Raw genomic sequence first — 18,393 nt, 5'->3', positions numbered from 1 at the left:
AGGAGGAGGAAGAAGGGAAAACTAAGAGAAGGAGGAAGAGTAGGAGGGAAAGGAGGAGGAACAGAAAGACGGAAGTTGGAAATAGAAGAGGATATGGAAGAAGAGGAGGAGGAGGAGGAAGACGATGGGAAGGAGTAAGAGGAGGAGGACCAACGGGAGGATGGAGTGAGAGGAGGAGGAGGTTGAGGAAGGGATGGGCGAGGAGGTGAGAAGGAGATTGAGGGAAATAATTTCAGGAAAGTTTCCACCAAATTGAAGGGGTTGAAGGAATGTGTGGGAGGAATGGAGGATGGAGGGAGTAGAGGATGGAGGGAGTGGAGGATGGAGTGAGAGGAAGACGGAGGGAGTGGAGGATGGAGGGAGAGGAAGATGGAAGGAGTGAAGGATGGAGGTGTGAGAAGGAGATTGAGGGAAATCATTTCAAGAAAGTTTCCACCAAATTGAAGGGGTTGAAAGTATGTGTGGGAGGAATGGAGGGAGTAGAGGATGGAGGGAGTTGAGGATGGAGGGAGTGGAGGATAGAGGGAGTAGAGGATGGAGGGAGTGGAAGATGGAGGGAGTGGAGGATGGAGGGAGAGGAGGATGGAGGGAAAGGAGGATGGAGGGAGAGGAAGATGGAGGGAGTGGAGGATGGAGGGAGAGGGAGTGGAGGATAGAGATGAGTGGAGGATGGAGGGAGTGGAGGATGAGGTGAGTGGAGGATGGAGGGAGAGGAAGATGGAGTGGAGGATGGAGGTGAGTGGAGGATGGAGGTGAGTGGAGGATGGAGGGAGTGGAGGATGGAGGGAGTGGAGAGTCTAAGTAGATGGAAATTGATCCCAGAAACATGAAGATAAGCATCTGGGTACTAATGAGTTGATGTGTTGGGAGCTGGTGGCCGAGTTGGTGGATGGATGGGTGGATGGATGGATGTTTAGGGTGCGTGTTGTGGATCTGCGGTGGATGGCGTCCTAGGCTGGGTGGAGGCTGAGGAGTCTGGGTGGTTTTGTGGATTTGTGTTTTATTCTATTTCATTTTATGTTATTTTGTATTTTTTATATTTTTAATTGTTGTAGGTAATTTTAGATGTATATACGTTTCATTTTCTGCATGCATGCCTCCTCGAGTTCCTCGGTGATGATGGCTTAGAATTAAAGTGAATTGTGGTTGATAAATGAAAATCTGTTCACTGGGACCCATTCAGTGTTGTACATATATATGTATATATATATATATTTATGTATATATATATGTATTTATGTATATATATATGTATTTATGTATAAATGATATGCATGCACACACACTGTTCATATATTATAGGTCTTCTTGGGCTTGTGTGGTTTTCATTATTATTATTCATTACATTGGAGTGTTTTTTCATGTAAATGTGTAGTTGTTTATATGATTATTTTGTACGATACTTTATATCGTTACATTTTAAAAGGTTGGTTTTATATATTTATTTATTTATTTTATTTTTTTGTCGTGTCTTTGACAGTGTTTAACTTTTGTCTATTTTCTTATCGTGTTTTTCCTCGTTTTATGTCCTAGCTACATAATCTTGTTTCACGGATTTTTTGTGTGCTTTCGTGAGCTATTATGTGTTTTTCGTGTTTTTTGTTTTTTTTTAGATTGTGTTTTTATTTCTATTCAATTTTCTGATTACATTTGTCATTATTATTAATATTATTGTTTAATTTTATTATTTTATTATTATTTTTATTATTATTATTATTATTATTATTATTATTATTATTATTATTATTTATCTTATTTTATTTATTTATTTTATTCTTTTTTGTCGTGATTTTTCTGATGTGCTACAAGTTCTGTCGATAGTATGAGTTTCATGTGTATAACGTGTGACATGACGTATGTTACGTGTCACGTGGTGCCACGTGTGGTGCTCGTCACGTGGGATGTGTTTTACATGTGATGAAATGTTATGGGTGATGTGTTGCGTAAGATGCGTTACGTGATATCACGTGTGACGTGACGTATACTTCATGATTAGAGACGTATTTGCCGTATATATATATATATATATATATATATATATATATATATATATATATATATATATATATATATATATATATAATATATATGATGTCATCAACGTACAGAAGAACATTGTGACGTGTGACGTCATGCTTTCGGTAGTCTAAGAACACGTGATGATACGGTACATGACGTGACGCGTCCTCGCATATGTCAGCTGTGATGTGATATTATTAAGCGTGACAAAAAATAGCGACGCAGGATTGGTCTTGGCATTTGCCAACGAGACCTTATGCCCACGTACGGACGCTTGACGCAAGTACCTTGTGTACTTGCTCATGTGCGCGCGCGCCCACACACACACACACACACACACACACACACACACACACACACACACACACACACACACACACACACACACACACACACACACACACACACACACGCACCACATGTTTCAGTAATATATATGAATATATATATATATATATTATATATATATATATATATATGTGTGTGTGTGTGTGTGTGTGTGTGTGTGTGTGTGTATTTGTGCGCGCGTGCGTGTGCGTGTATTTTTGTTGATTTTACATTTTCATTTCCATATATTCAAATTTCTGGAAACAAAATGGTAAAAATTCATGATTCCCGATACCTTTTATGTTTTCTATAATGATAATTTTAGTTTTGTCGTTCGTTGTTGATCAAAAATCGCAGAGAGAGAGAGAGAGAGGATACTCAGTCTTAAGAGCATCAACACAAAATATGCAAAGAGCGCCACAAACGAGGAGGAAGAATTAATTAGACCATTTACAATCCTCTTTCACAATTTCACAAAGTTTATGACTACCTCCTGTGAGGGCGATGGTCAGGACCTACTCTGTGTGTGGGTGTGCGAGCGTGTGTGTGTGCGAGCGTGTGCGTATGCGAGGGTGTGTGGGTGCGGGTTTGTGCTTGTCTGTATGTGTGTGTGTGGGTGTGCAAGGGTGTGTGTGCGCGTATTTGTGTGTGTGTGTATGTGTGTGTCGGGGTCCGAGGGTGTGTGTGTGCGTGTTTGTGCTTGTTTGTATGTGTGTGTGTGTGTGCATGTTTGTGCATATGTGTATGTGTGTGTGGGTCTGCGAGTTTGTGTGTGTGCGTGCTTGTATGTGCATGTGTGTGTATGCGTGTGTGAGTGGGGGTACGCTTGCGAGCGCGCGCACGCGCGAGTGTGTGCCTGTGTATGTGTAATTAACCACCATGGTCTTTGATCACGTGTTGGACCGGCGATCGACAGCTATTACCCTTCCGGATGAAAGCTCAGGGCTCATATATGAACCGACGTATGTGTAATACTGTGACCTTACACACGCACACACCCGACTACTTGCCCACCAGAGTTGGAGTGCCGGTTCACAGTGTAGTAATACTGATTTTTTTTTTAGCCCTAGGCGGGTTTCGAATTCGGATCGCTGAATTAGCGGTCGAGCATGGTACCAGAGCGCCATCGACCCAAGTGTGTGTGTATGTGTGTGTGTGTGTGTGTGTGTGTGTGTGTGTGTGTGTGTGTGTGTGTGTGTGAATGAGTGATTCACCATGTTCTTGGATGACGTGTTCGGCTCGTGATCGACAGCTACTATCCCGAATGAGAGCTCAGAGCTCATGTATGACCAATCTATGGGTAATGGTGTGAACTCGCACACACACACACACACACACACACACACACACACACACACACACACACACACACACACACACACACAACTCCCCGCCCACGAGAGCTGGAGTAACGACTCGCAGCGAGCGATACTGAAATTATTTCAGCCCTGGGTGGGATTCGAACTCGGACCGCTGTAGTAGCGGGTGCGAACGCTACCACTGTGCCGTCGAGTCGTGTGTGTGTGTGTGTGTGTGTGTGTGTGTGTGTGTGTGTGTGTGTGTGTGTGTATGAACATGTACTCACTTGTTCCACTGACGCCTTGTTCCAAGTAGGAGTGACAGAAACAAAGGGGATGATGAAGGGGCGACCATGGGGGTGGGGGGGTGAGGGGGTGGAGGGGTTGATATGGAGGTATAGGGAGGGGTATATGAAGGGCGTGGAGGAGGAGGAGGGAGGGAGGGAGGGAGGGGAGCAAAAAGTGAATCTGTGCAGCGTGACAATTCACTGTGCAAGCTTACATGTTGGGTCACCCCCCACCCCCTCCCCCCTCCCCCCTCCCCCTCATCCCCGGGGGTGGCGGCTTCGTCATCACGGGACGGTAGATCCTCCTCCTCCTCCTCCTCCTCCTCCTCCTCCTCCCCCCCCCTTCCTCCTTTTCGTTCTCTTCCTCTTCCTCCTCTCCTTAGCTGCTGTTGTTCCTCTTCCTCCTTTTCTCCTCCTCCTCATTTTCGTCCTCCTCCTCTCCTTAGCCGCTGTTGCTCCTCTTCCTCCTTTTCTCCTCCTCCTCCTCCTCTTCCTCTTCCTCCTCCTCCTTCTCCTCATACTCCTGGTGCTTCTGTTGCTCCTCCTTCATATTCTCATTCTCCTCCTCTTCCTCCTTTTCGTAGTCCTCCTCTTCTCTTTCGCCTTCTCATTCTCCTCCTCCTCCTCCTCCTCCTCCTTCTCTTGTTGTTGTTGTTAGTCCTTGGATGGAAGGGGAGGGGAGGGGGAGAAGAGAGGGAGGTTTTGAAGAGAGAGAGAGAGAGAGAGTGAGAGAGAGAGAGAAGGTAGGCGTGGGGTGCTGGAGGAAGGGAAGATAGGAGGGGTGGGAGGGGAGGGAGGGAGGGAAGGTAGGAGTGGAGGGAGGAAGGGAGGGGAGGGAGGAGTGGGTAGGAAGAGGGGATAAATTGGGTGAGGGGAAGAGGGAAAGAATAGGAGGAGGAAAAGGTGGAGGAGGAGGTGGAGGGTGAGTTACTGGTGGAGGAGGAGTTGATGGAGAGGAAGGAGGAGGAAGAGGAGGAGGCCCTGTTGGAGGAACATAAGAAGACGAGGAAGCTTGTGGAGGGGCAAGTGGGGGTGGTTGTGTGGAGGGGGAAGGAGTGGCTGATGGAGGGGGAGGGAGTGGGTGGGGAAGGGGGGGAAGGAGTGGGGGAAGGGGGGGAGGGATGGATACCTCATCACAAGGTGACTAACGCTACTTCCGACACCCATGGGGGAGGAAGAGGAGGAGGAGGAGGAGGAGGAGGAAGAGGACTAAGATGTAAAGGATGGAGAAAACGAGGAAGGAGGAGGAGAGTGAGGAGGTGAAGGTAGGAGAAGAAGATGTATCTTGAAGAAGGAGGAGGAGGAGGAGGGAGGATGACGATGTAAAAGAGGTTATGTGGAAGAAGAAGTTGGGCAGGGGAAGGAGGTAGAGGAGGAGAAGTTGGAGAAGTGAAGAGAGGGGGAGAAGGTGGGGAGATTAGTGGAGTAGGGAGTTTACTGAGGGAAGAAATGGGGAGAAAGCCAGGAAGGGTGGTGGAGCATGGGGGGGGGAGTGGGGAAGGTTAATGGGGAATTGAGATGATGGGGGGGAAATAGATAATGAGGGAGATTGAGGGAGAGGAGAGAGATCGAAAGAGAGATGATGAAGTTGGGAAAGGTGGAGTAGAGGAGGAGGAGGAGGTGAGGTAGAGGAGGAGATATTGAGATGGAGAAGAGGAGATGAAAGAGGAAGAGGTGGAGGAGATGAAGGAGGAGGAGGAGGTGGTGAATAAGGATATAGTGATAAAGGAGATGAAGGGAGAGTAGAAGAGGAGATGAAAGAGGAAGAAGTGGAGGAGATGAAGGAGGAGGAGGAGGTAGAGGAGGTGGTGAAGAGGGATATAGTGATAAAGGAGATGGAGGAGGAGATGGAGGAAGAGGAGGAGGTGAAGGAGGGATGCAGGAAAAGAAAGTAGAACCGGATGAGGAGGAGGATGTGGAGGTTGAGGTGGAGGTGGAGGAGGTGGAAGTGGAAGCTGAGGTGGAGTAGGCGTTTGTGTTAAGGTTAGTCTTGTGTTGGAGATGTTGGATCACGTGCTAGACTCGTGATCGAATAAGAGCTCGGAGTTCATATATGGCCCGATCTATAGTTAATGCTGTGTGGGTGTGGGTGTGGGTGTGGGTGTGGATGTGTGTGTGCTTGCGTGAAGATATGCGTGTGTGTGTGTCTGTGCGCGTGTGTGTACGTACCTTTTTTTATGTGTGTGTTTTTGTGTATATGTATGTATATATATGTATATATATATATATATATATATATATATATATATATATATATGTATGCACAACACTGAATAGATCCCAGTGATTAGAGATATATTTTAACAACCACAATGCACTTTAATTCTAAGCCATCAACATTGGGAGACCCGATGGAAGCTAACATGCAGAAATTGAAATGGGGTACTGCCAAGCACTCGAACCCGGCCAGCGTATGACAAGTGCTGTAGTGACTTACCGATTACGCTATCAAGAGAGGTGAATATATATATATATATATATAGTGTATGTGTGTGCGCGTGCGTTCGTGTACGTACCTGTGTGTGTTTGTGCGTGCGTTCGTGCGTGTACGTACCACGTACCTGTGTACGTGTTTATATATATATATATATGTGTGTGTGTGTGTGTGTGTGTGTGTGTGTGCGTTTGCGTTTCCTGTGTACTTTACCCATCTCGTTACCCCCGACACGAGGTTGTTTTCTCATATTGTCTTGATATTTTCTTTAAAGGGGATCCCTTAAGGGATCGTGTGTTTGTGCTCGGGGGGGGTCCTGGCCAATATGGCAGCCTTGTCAGCAAAAGCGTTTGTGTGCTTGTTTTGTTTGTTTTGTTAGCTTCGTTTATGGTCTGTTGGCGCATGCTGGAGGTACCGGGGATGGTTCCCTCTTCCCCTCTCTCCCCCTCATCTCTCTTCCCCTCTCTCCCCCTCATCTCTCCTCCCCTCTCTCCACCTCATCTCTCCTCCCCTCTCTCCCCCTCATCTCTCCTCCCCTCTCTCCCCCTCATCTCTCCTCCCCTCTCTCCCCTCATCTCTCTTCTCCTCTCTCCCCCTCATCTCTTCTCCTCTCTCCCCTCATCTCTCTTCCCCTCTCTCCCCATCTATCTTCCCCCCTCTCTCTTCCCTCTCCATCCCTTTCCTCCTCTCTCCCTCCCCTTCTCTCCCTTTCTCTCCCTCTCCCCTATCCCTCTTTCTCCCCTCCCCCATCTCTCTCCCCTCCCCATCCCTGTCTCTCTTCTCTCCCTCTCTCTCCCCTTCTCTCCCTCTCTCTCTCCCCATCCCTCTTTTTTCCCTCTCCCTCGCTCTCCCCTCTCTCCACACTTTCTCTCCTCTCTCCATTTCTTTCTCCTTTCTCCCTCTCACCTCCCAGTCTCCCCTCTCTCTCCCCTTCTCTCCCTCTCCTTCTTTTTTCCCTCTCTCTCCCTCTCTCTTTCCCCCCTCCCTGTGCGTTGATTGAAACATCAACTTCAAAATCAAGTCAAACATTAAATCTTCTCCCATTTTTATGTACACTTATTAACATTTATAAATACAATTTCCATTAACATTTGGATTTTATTTTCTTCGCATAATTTTGTTTTCGCTCGGAGAAAAAAAAAAACTCTGAAAAGATTTTTATGACGAGGATTGTTTTTGTTTTGCACCGATTCTGTCGTGAGGGGTGCCAACTTTCGTGTTTTTGTACGAGCGGGTTGGTCGCTCTTTAATGTGTTTATTCAGGCTGAGACTTGCGTGTAGGTGGCGTTGTACGCACGCCGGGCTTTGTCATTGCTCTTTTCCTCTCTTTTATTGTTGTGGGAGTTGTTGTTGTTGTTGTTGCTCTTGTTGTTATTGTTGTTGAAGGTCAGGATGGGGTTGACATGTACAGACACATACACGCACACACATACACATACACTCGTATACATACACTCATATATAGACACGCACACGTACATACACACAAACAAACACACACCACACAAACACACACACATATATATATATATATATATATATATATATATATATATATATATATATATATATATATATATATATATATATATATATATATATATATAAATATATAACACTAGACATATAGATTAATTGGCAAATGAATAAGATAAATAAATTCATAAATAAAATAATGAATAAAGAATAGATAAAATAACAACAACAAAATAATCTAGACAAGAAAATAAGACATACTTTGTACAGGATTCGAACCTAAAGACACGCTGGCACTGAGCACAACATCGCCACCATGTACCCCCTGAGCAATGCCAGGGCGATTGAATGATAAATCAGGAGAGGTAACATGTCATGTCACTGTCACTTAAGGATTATACATGTCACTTGTGACAAGATTTATTGGGGTTCGTGTAATAGTGGTCACCCTCTTGGTGAGGAGCCTACGCCAGGAGGCGCTGAGTAGCTGCGGCCGAAGCCGTCACCTTTGCCCCAGTTACTGCTGGGAATGGGGGAGGAGTGCGGGATTCGAACCCACAACTGAGAGTATTGAGGGTTTCGTGTGAATAGAATCGGCAGGCGGCAGTAAGAGTAAGAGGAATATCACTCGTACACACACACACACACACACACACACACACACACACACACACACACACACACACACACACACACACACACACACACACATACACATCGGTCACTCCAGCAACAACAATACAAAGACAACAATTATTATACCATATCATTGTTGTGTCCTTTCTTCGCTTTCCAACCACCACCGTCACTACCACCGTCACCAGCACCATCACCACCATCACTACCACCATCACCACCACCAACAACTACCACCATCACTACCACCATCACCACCATCACTACCACCAGCACCATCACCACCATCACCACCACTACCACCAACAACTACCACCATCACTAGTACCATCACTACCACCATCACCACCACTACCACCAACAACTACCACCATCACTAGCACCATCACTACCACTATCACCACCACTACCACCAACACCACCATCACCACCACTACCACCAACACCACCATCACCACCACTACCACCAACAATTACTACCAACCATAACAACTACCACCAGTCTTATACCGCAGAACCAACTCCTCTCCTCTTCCTCCTCCACCTCCCCTCTTCCTCCTCCTCCTCCCCCTCCCCACCTCTTCATCCTCATCTTCTTCCTGCTCTTCCTCCTCCTCCTCCCACTCCCCGTCCCCACCTCTTCATCTTCCTCCTCCTTCCCTTCCCCTCCTCCCTTCCCCTCCTCCCCCTCCTCACTTCTTCCTCTTCATCTTCCTCCTCCTCCTCACCTCTTCCTCTTCACCTTCCTCCCCCTCCTCCCCTCCTTCTCCCCTCCTCCTCCCCACCTCTTCCTCTTCACCTCCCCCTCCTCCTCCCCTCCTCCCCACCTCTTCCTCTTTACCTCCCCCTCCTCCTCCCCTCCTCCCCCTTCTCCTCCTCCCCACCTCTTCCTCTTCATGTTCCCCTCCCCCTCCCCCTCCCAGCCCATTTGAGGGTTGTTTCCTTGACCCTCACGGTCCCGCTGTTCGAGCCCCGCCCACCAATGGATGTGTCATACTCTGGCGGGTGATTGACGTCACAGCGTGTACGTGTGTGTACATTTGTGTACGTGTACATGTGCGTATCAATGTGGCCTTACGCATACATGTGTGCCCACTGTATACTCATGCACAGTCGCCTGTAATTCCACGTGATGTTTCTTTTGTTTTGGTCGCAAAGAAGGAGTACATGTACTAACGGTTGAGTACATTGAAGTACATCACTATATATTGCGATGTCTGTTAATTGGTTACGAGTATTTCCTTTGTTTATTTTAAGTCGTTTGTCTGTTGTCTTTATGATTATTTTTACATCATCAATACTATTATAATTATTGTTATCATTATTGTTACTATTATCATTATTATTATCATTATTGTTATTATTAGTATTATCATTAATCATCATCACCACCACCATCGCCATCATCATCATCATCATGTTCCATGTTTCTGCCCCATACAGGGCTGTTGGCACAATCACTCCTTCATACAATCTCCTCTTAGCATCCATTCCCAAATTTCTATTTCTCATTATATTTCTAATCCCCCAAGGAGGAGGAAGAGGAGGAGGAGGAGGAGGAGATTTGGGTGCGGTATAGGGAGACTGTTTGTGGTTGTTATGAAGGAAGTGGATAGCTTTAGATACTTGGGTGCGAATGTGGCGGGAAATGGAAGAGTAGAGGTGGAGGTAGAATGTGGATTGAGAGAAGCAAGGAAATGCCTTGGGGTGATTAAAAACGGTAATTGAAAAATAAACATTTGGGAATGGATGCTAAGAGGAGATTGTATGAAGGAGCGATTGTGCTGACAGCACTGTATGGGGCAGAAACATGGAATATAAGAGAGAAAGAGTTTAAATGTGTTTGAGATGAGGTGCCTGAGAAGTATGGTAAGGGTTACTAGGTTGGATAGAGTGAGAAATGAGAAGGTGAGGAGGAGAGGAGGAGAACAGGGGTGGAAAGGGAATTGGGAGATAGGGTGGATGAAAGAGTATTGGGATGGTTTGGACACATGGAAAGAACGAGTGGAGAAAGATTAGTAAAAGAGGCGTGGAAAGCAGAGGTGGAAGCCGTGAACATGAAGGGCGACCAAGGATGAGATGAATGGATGGGGTAAAAGGGGCATTGGGAAAGAGGGGAATGTCTGTTGAGGAAGGAAGAGAGAAGAAAGAAGATATGGGTGAATGGAGAAGGGTTGTGTATGGATGATGCTATGCTGTATGGAAGGGAGTGGGTGGAGGATGGGGGTGAGGGAGTATGTATGAATTCTATTTTGACGCAGCTAGAAGGGATTTCTCCCCATCTTCTCTTTTTTCTGCATAAGGGGTACGGAGAGGGGGGGGTCGCCGATTAAATAAAGTGGCCTTGCTGTGGATAAACTGTGTCTATCTACGCTGATTCTGACCGAGGGCAGTGGGCGAGATGCAGGAATGACCCGTCATGCAGGAAGAGCCAAGATAAGAGGGAGGGAGGGGGGATGAATGGGAGTGGAGTATGTAGGGGATGGAATGGGTGGGAGTGGATTTTATGCCTTTGTTTCTGGCTACCTCCCTTATAAGGGAAGGGGAGGGGGGAAGCCGTTGGTATATGTATCATTATTATCATCATTTTATTCAGTCAACACACTAATAGTTTTGCAACCTATCTTGACCTCTTCCGATAACTTTCGATATTGGGGGAAGGTGGGGGGGGGAGATCGCTTTCCCCCTTTAGGTTACTCTTCCGGTGAATTAAATCATCTGGTCAGTCAGTCCGGAAGAAGAATGATGACCTCTGACGATATTGAAGTTAATAAAGGACCCCATCTACGGTACGATCTGGTACAGAGGCCGCCTGACAGACCTGGTCGAATCCGACCAGATCGGCCTGAAGGCCAGATCGCAACGTGGATGGGGTCCCTAAGAAAGATGGGGGTGAGGCTTGCGGCATTATCAAAGACATTTCGGTACTTGCGTCCTCCTTCTAGTCGTGGGTTCGAATCCCGCATTCCTCTCCGATTCCCAGCGCATTATAGGACAAAGGTGACGGCTTCGGCCGCAACTATTGAGCGCCTGATGGTGTGTGCTCTTCACACACACACACACACACACACACACACACACACACACACACACACACACACACACACACACCTCTCATGGCGCTGTGGTTAGAGCTCTGGCCTGCCACTACGGAGGTCCGGGTTCGACTCTCGCCCGGGGCTGAAATAATATCAGTATCGCAGCGCTGAGGGGTGTTACTCCAACTCTCGTGGGCGGGGAGTTGGGTGTGTGTGTGTGTGCAAGGTCATAGCATTACCCATAGATCGGACCTACGAGCTCTGAGCTCTCTTCCAGGAGGGAAATAGCTGTCGATCACGAGTCCAACACGTGATCCAAAGACCAAGTGAATAAGACCAAGTGAATACACACACACACACACACACCGTCGATATGACGTCACGTAGCCCTCAGACTTCGATGTTGGATACGGGCAGTCTGTGCCGTCATCCGTAAGGCTGTCCCCCCCCCTCCCCACCTCATGCGCGCGTGCGCATGTCGATGCTCATTTGTCGAGCGGGCTCATCGCTGATTAAGGAAAATATTTCCTCTCTCTCTCTCCCTCTCTCTCTTCCCTCCTCCTCTCTCTCTCCCTCCTTCCCTTCCACCCTTTCTCCCCCTTTCTCTCTCCCACCTCCCTCTCTCTTTCTCTCCCTCCTCTCTTTCCTTCTTCCTCTCCATCTCATCCTCCCTCACCCCTTCCTCATTTTCTCTCCTTCGTTTTCTCCACCGGATCCTCCTCCTCTTCCTCTTCATCTTCCTCCTCTTCCTTCCTCCTCACCCTCAACTTTCTCCTCTTCCATCACTGTCACCTCCAGGATTCGATATAATTTATAACGTTCATGATATCATGCGCGCATGCGCAATCTTGCACACGTCGACAAAACGTGTGCGCAGGTGTCAGCGTCATTGCCAGATGTTACCAATTTTTTTTTTTTCGTTTATTTTCTACTTTCGGCTCCAGTCATGCATTTGTTTGTAGTCTTCCTTTTCAGGCTTCTTGTGAGCTTTGCATTTTTTTTTTTTTTTTTTTTGCCGCGTCGTTGGGCCTTGGTCGAAAACGTCACGGGTGCCAGCACCGATCCTTGAGGTACTCCACAAGTGACTTGTCTCTCTTATCTTGACATCTCATCCTTATCTCCTTTATCCTCAAGAAAAAACTTTAATCCAGCGCTTGTGAGTCCTTAATAGCCGGTCTGTGAGTCATTCCTGTATCACGTGCATAGCTCGTGGTTGGCAGCTTTGGGATGAGTGCTCAGATGTATTTAGACAGGTTTAGTAATGCTGTGACCTCAGTGTGTGTTTGTGTGTGTGTGTGTGTGTGTGTGTGTATGTATATGTGTACTTACGGATGTTTGTGTTTACACGCATGCAAATGTATACGTATGTATTTGCGTGCGTCTGTGCATGCGTGTTCGCTGTGCCCAGGCAACATCAGCGCAGATGATGAAGGCAATTATTTTGTGAATTATCGTTTTTTTTTTTCATGTTGAATCTCGTAAGTGCTTTGTGCTCGGCCACTCAAATTTATTGTCGCACTGAAATGAGGAAACTGTCGTCTTGGAACTGAACCCACCCCCGAAATCCCATCCCCCAAAATCCCACACCAAAATCCCACCCCCGAAATCCCACCCCCAAAACCCCACTCCCGAAATCTGTTCCCCTCAAACACGACTCACAAAAACCCCATCCTCAAAATATCACCCCCAAAATCCCACCCCCAAAATCCCCATCCCAAACCTCACCCCACACCCTAAACCCAGCCTAACCAAACCCCAAACACTTCACCTCACCTCTCCATCTCCCTTCTACCCACTCTCCTCCCTCTCCCTCTCCCTCTCCCTCTCCCTCTCCCTTCCTCCCCCTCTTCCCTCCCTCTTCCTTCCCCTCCCTCCCCTCTTCCACTCCTCTTCCCTCCCTCCCTCCCCTCTTCCACTCCCCTTCCCTCCCTCTTCCTCTCCACTCCCTCTCCCCTCGCCTTCCTCTTCTCTTCCTCTCCTTCTCTCTCTCCCTCCCACTCCTCCCTTTCCTCCCACCCCCTCCCTCCCCTCCCTGCCCATGGCGTCTGCGCAGGGTAATGGAGTTAATTAATGAATTACCACAATGCACGAGGAAGCGTAATTGTACTTTACAATTAGAGAAAGGCGCGCCAGTCTGGCTGGCTCTCTGTCTACCAGTCTGGCTGTCTGTCTACCAGTCTGGCTGTCTGTCTGCCTGGCTGTCTGTATGTCTGTCTTGTCTGTCTCTATGTCTACCTATCTTTAGATTTTTTTTTTTCGTCAGCGCATTAGAGTCACCTTAGTTACGTAACTGAGGAGCTCCCTTGTCTGAATCCCACAGTCTTCCTCCCTCCTTATCCTCTCTCTCTCTCTCTCTCTCTCTCTCTCTCTCTCTCTCTCTCTCTCTCTCTCTCTCTCTCTCTCTCTCTCTCTCTCTCTCCCTCTGTCTCTCTATCCTCTCCCTTTCTCTCTACCCTCTCCCTTTCTCTCCCCCCTCTTCCTTTCTCTCCCCCCTCTCCCTTTCTCTCCCCCTCTCCTTTTCTCTCCACCTCTCTCTCTTTCCATCTCTCTCTCTCTCTCTCTCTCTGTCTCTCTCCCCTCTCCCTTTCTCTCCACCTCTCTCTCCTCTCCCTTTCTCTCCACCTCTCTCTCTCTCTCTCTCTCTCTCTCTCTCTCTCTTTCTTTCTTTTTCTCTCTCAAACCACTGCAGTTACGTTTACTGTGATGATTCACAATTAAATGGGTAATCATTTTTGACATTCGAGGGGACTACCTTGGTGATATTATCAACACCAATTTGTGGTATTATCACCACGGGCTTCAGAAGCGTGCGTGCGTACGTGTGTGTGTGTGTGTGTATATCATTATCGCCAATGTATTTTCATGTTTTTTTTATAATATTTTATTGCGTGATAGTACACAGGTCTTTTGTATCGCTTTTGTTTTTGTCTATTTGCTCCAGCACTATACTCTCACTCCCACTCTCACTCCCATATCTCTCACTCTCATCACTCTTACTCTCATCCCTCTCACTCCCACTCTCTCATTCCCATCTCTCTCACTCTCATCTCTCTCATTCCCACTCTCTCACTTTCACTCCCTCACTCACATCCCTCTCACTCCCACTACTCGTTCCCTCTCCTTATTCCGTTACTCCAACACTCCCTGTCTATTCCCACACTCCCACAGATGACCATTCTCCCTCTCTCGTCACTCCCTTCCCTCCATCACTCACTCCCTGTCCAGATTCACTCCAACTACAGTGCCACATACAGTGCCACATGACGTGTCACATGAAGTACCACATACAGTTCCACATGCAGTGCCACAGTGCCACATGCAGTGACATATGTAGTGCCAGTTACAGTGCCACATTCAGTTCCATATTCAGTACCATATTCAGTTCCAAACAAAGTGCCACATACAGTGTCATTTCAGTGCCACATACAGTGTCATTTCAGTGCCACATACAGTGTCATTTCAGTGCCACATACAGTGTCATTTCAGTGCCACATACAGTGTCATTTCAGTGCCACATACAGTGTCATTTCAGTGTCACATACAGTGTCATTTCAGTGCCACATACAGTGTCATTTCAGTGCCACATACAGTGTCATTTCAGTGCCACATCCAGTACAGTTTCAGTGCCACAGACGGTACCACATACAAAGTCACATGCACTACCATATGCGGTTACACATAAAGTAACCACTTCAGTAACTAATCACGTTTTCTCTCTCTCTTGTCCTCCAGGCCCCAGGAGCCCTGAGTATGAGTTCGAGTAGGAGGACTACGAGATCGAGTGGTCAGCCCGAGAGTTCTTCGGCGTCGAGGAGAAGCGGTGGCGGCGGCGGAAGCGGCAGCGGTAGCGGTAGTAGCAGAAGCAGGGGGAGGAAGAGAAGGCGAAGGAACAGCAGTGGGGGGAGTGGAGGAGGTGGCGCCCACTGGGCGGAACAGCAGGACGAAGGAGGAGGTCCGCCAAGGGAAGGGGAGGAGGAGGGGAAGGAGGAAGAGGAGGAAGAAGAGGACGACGACGAAGACGACGACGACGAAGAGGAAGACGAAAGAGGGACGTCATCAACCGCATCTAGTCGGCCACCCTGTTCTCGAAAGGAAGTATCTCGTCCTCAAGGACCACCAGCTCCTCCACGAGGACCTGCCTCACCTCACCCTCGAGACCCGAGGTCGTCCTCGACCATGAAGGACACGGGGGACCTGGACGACGACACGATGGAGGGCACGCGGATCCTCAGCTCGAAGGACAGCCTCGAAAGACGCCCTGGGGAGACGTCTCCGATGCTGGCGGACGAATCTCCCCCTCAAGCGCAGCAGCAGCACCACCAGCGCCTTCGTCAGCAGGAGGAGGAGGGGGAGGTGGCGGAGGGCGAGGGCCACCTCCGCCCCCCCGCGGACGCCGCCATCGCTCCCGAGGTCATGTCCGGCCCTCCGGAAGCCGCTGCTGCGCAGGTCTTCCCGAACTTGACCTCGCTCTCGATCACTTCCCGGAAAAGGAGCTTCTCCTCGAAGGAGACGAAGTCACCCTTGACCTCGCCCTCCACGTCCATTGGCGCCCCTCGGGGAGGTCACCCTGGCGACGGAGGAGCTCTGAGGAAGGACAAGGAGGAGGAGGTTGAGGGAGTGTTGGAGAAGAGGAGGAAGGCGGAGGAGAGCGATGATCCTTCAGCACCTCATTCTCCATCAAAGGTAAATCGAAATATTTATTTTTCATATATTATCGTTTTTTTTCACCACAAGTACGAAAGTAATCGTGTCCAAACTTGCGTCTTGGAAATTGGACTCGATTTACGGTAACTACTGCCGGTTGCCTGGGAATGTTGCCATAATGTGATTCTAACATTTCAAATTCTTAAGATATATTCACATTTCATACAAAGATTCTTAGTAGCTATAGTAATGAGCGTACGTGCCCTGTCCTTTATATTATTTATTTATTGAGTCCTTTGTAATTGTTTGTCATATAGAAACTATTTCCTGTAATTGGAAATAAGCTTTAACGTATTAAGCAGATGGTCATAAGTTCGATTCCCGGGGACCCGCTGTGTCGCGTTGGTTCCGGACAGCCCTGGCCAGGCGAGGAGGCGACCCGGCGTAAAAAAGAAAAAAAAAAAAATAGATAAATAGAAAAAATGAAAAATAAAAAACAGCGGCTTGCTGCAACTGACAGGGTTTTGCTGTACCAGGGGTTTCTCACTTCCCACTGCTTGGGGAGTTTGTTTAAACAAATAAAATCGCCTGGGCACAAGACACTGATAATTTCTTCTTTTCTCCAACAGGGATCTCGGGTGTTGGGTGTCTCAATCTCCACCACATTTTCACCATCACTATCTGTGACGTCATCGGAGGCTCCCGTGGCATCAACAAGCTCAAGTCACGTGACCAGAGTGACCGTGACGTCATCATCATCGTCGTCGTTGTCATCATCTACCGCTGCCACCACATCTACCATTAGCATACCATCTACCACAACCACGTTGGCGCCATCATCCACCGTAGTCACCACATCCACCACCACATCTGTCACCTTATTTAAGACCCCTTCATCCACTTCCATATCCACATCCACCTCATCCACACCATCCATCACCACACCCTCCACCACACCCACCACCACATCTACCACCACATCTACATTCACCACCACACCTTCCACCACATCCACTACCACATCCACTACTACACCTTCCACCACATCCACTACCACATCCACTACTACACCTTCCACCACATCCACTACCACATCCACTACTACATCCACCACCACACCTTCCACCACATCCACTACCACATCCACTACTACATCCACCACCACACCTTCCATCACATCCTCCACCACCACCACCATCACACCCCCAGTCATCACACCAACGACCACCATCACCACCACATCCACCACATCCTCCGCCTCCTCCTCCTCCTCCTCTTCCGCTACCACATGCACCACCACCACCACCTCCACCCCCTCTCCGGCACCCTCCTCCGCCTCGGAGACCAGAAGCTCCGAAATTTCGACTTCGGAGGAGAGTTCCCGGAATCCGAAGACGACCAAGAAGGGTCTTGCCGTGACCCCGAGACGTTGGCACGACCTTCCGCCGCTTCCTCCTCCACCTCCACTTTCTTTTCCAGGTCCTCCTCCAGCTGAGTCCTCCTCGCTCTCGCCTCCCACTCCGCCTTCGCCTCCACTTCTCCCGCCCGTCGCTCAGTCCTCGGCGGCTCGAGGAAGCTTCGTCATCCGACGTCGGCAGGAGAGGGAGGGGGAGGTGGTCGAGGAGGAGGAGGAGGAGGAGGAGGAGGTGGTCGGCGAGGAAGCTGCGGGGTTAGAAGTGAGGCTCCCGGCCCACCACAGCTGCGGGAAGTCTGTGGTTCGGAAGCTGTGGGACGTGGACCACGTACAGGTGAGGGGTCCCCCACTTTTTTTTTTTTTTTTTTTTTTTTTTTTTTTTTGTCACAGTCGTTATCAGTCTCTGGTTCTTCCTGTTCCTACTTCCTCCTCCCGCCCCACTTTCCCCATTCTTCCTCTCCACTCGTCTTCATCTATCCTCTCCACTCGTCTTCATCTATCCTCATCCCTCTTCATTCCTCCCTTTCTCCCTCCCTCCCTTCCCTAACAAACAAGCTGCTTCCCTCCCTGCCTCCCTCATTTCCCAGACTAACTCCCTCTCTCCCCACCAACTACCTCCCTCCCTCCATTCCCTAACCCCCCACCCAACTACCTAACTACCTCAAGCCCTGCTTTCCCTAAATATCTCCCTCCTCCAACTATCTCCCTTCCCCCCTTCCCTAAACAACTCCCTCACTCCCTCCCTTCCCTAAATAACTCCCTCACTCCCTCCCTGCTCTAAATAACTCCCTCGCTCCCTGCCTTCACTGAGTAACTCCCC

At 48.4% G+C, this 18,393-nt stretch overlaps 1 protein-coding gene across 5 annotated transcripts in view; it reads left to right on the top strand.

The window, feature by feature from the left end:
* LOC143027552 (uncharacterized) overlaps nucleotides 1-18,393 on the top strand; it is a 182,300-nt gene that overhangs the window by 145,977 nt on the left and 17,930 nt on the right. For all 5 annotated transcript variants that reach the window (XM_076188854.1, XM_076188857.1, XM_076188856.1 and 2 more), the window contains 2 exons: nucleotides 15,248-16,198; nucleotides 16,789-17,907. In XM_076188854.1, coding sequence (XP_076044969.1) covers nucleotides 15,248-16,198; nucleotides 16,789-17,907 — 2,070 coding nt within the window. The remainder of the gene's footprint in view (nucleotides 1-15,247; nucleotides 16,199-16,788; nucleotides 17,908-18,393) is intronic.

This window comes from Oratosquilla oratoria, chromosome 8, assembly GCF_046742065.1.
Source record: "Oratosquilla oratoria isolate Oo_2021 chromosome 8, ASM4674206v1, whole genome shotgun sequence".
Taxonomy (NCBI): domain Eukaryota; kingdom Metazoa; phylum Arthropoda; class Malacostraca; order Stomatopoda; family Squillidae; genus Oratosquilla; species Oratosquilla oratoria.
This window is presented reverse-complemented; position numbering and strand designations above follow the sequence as displayed.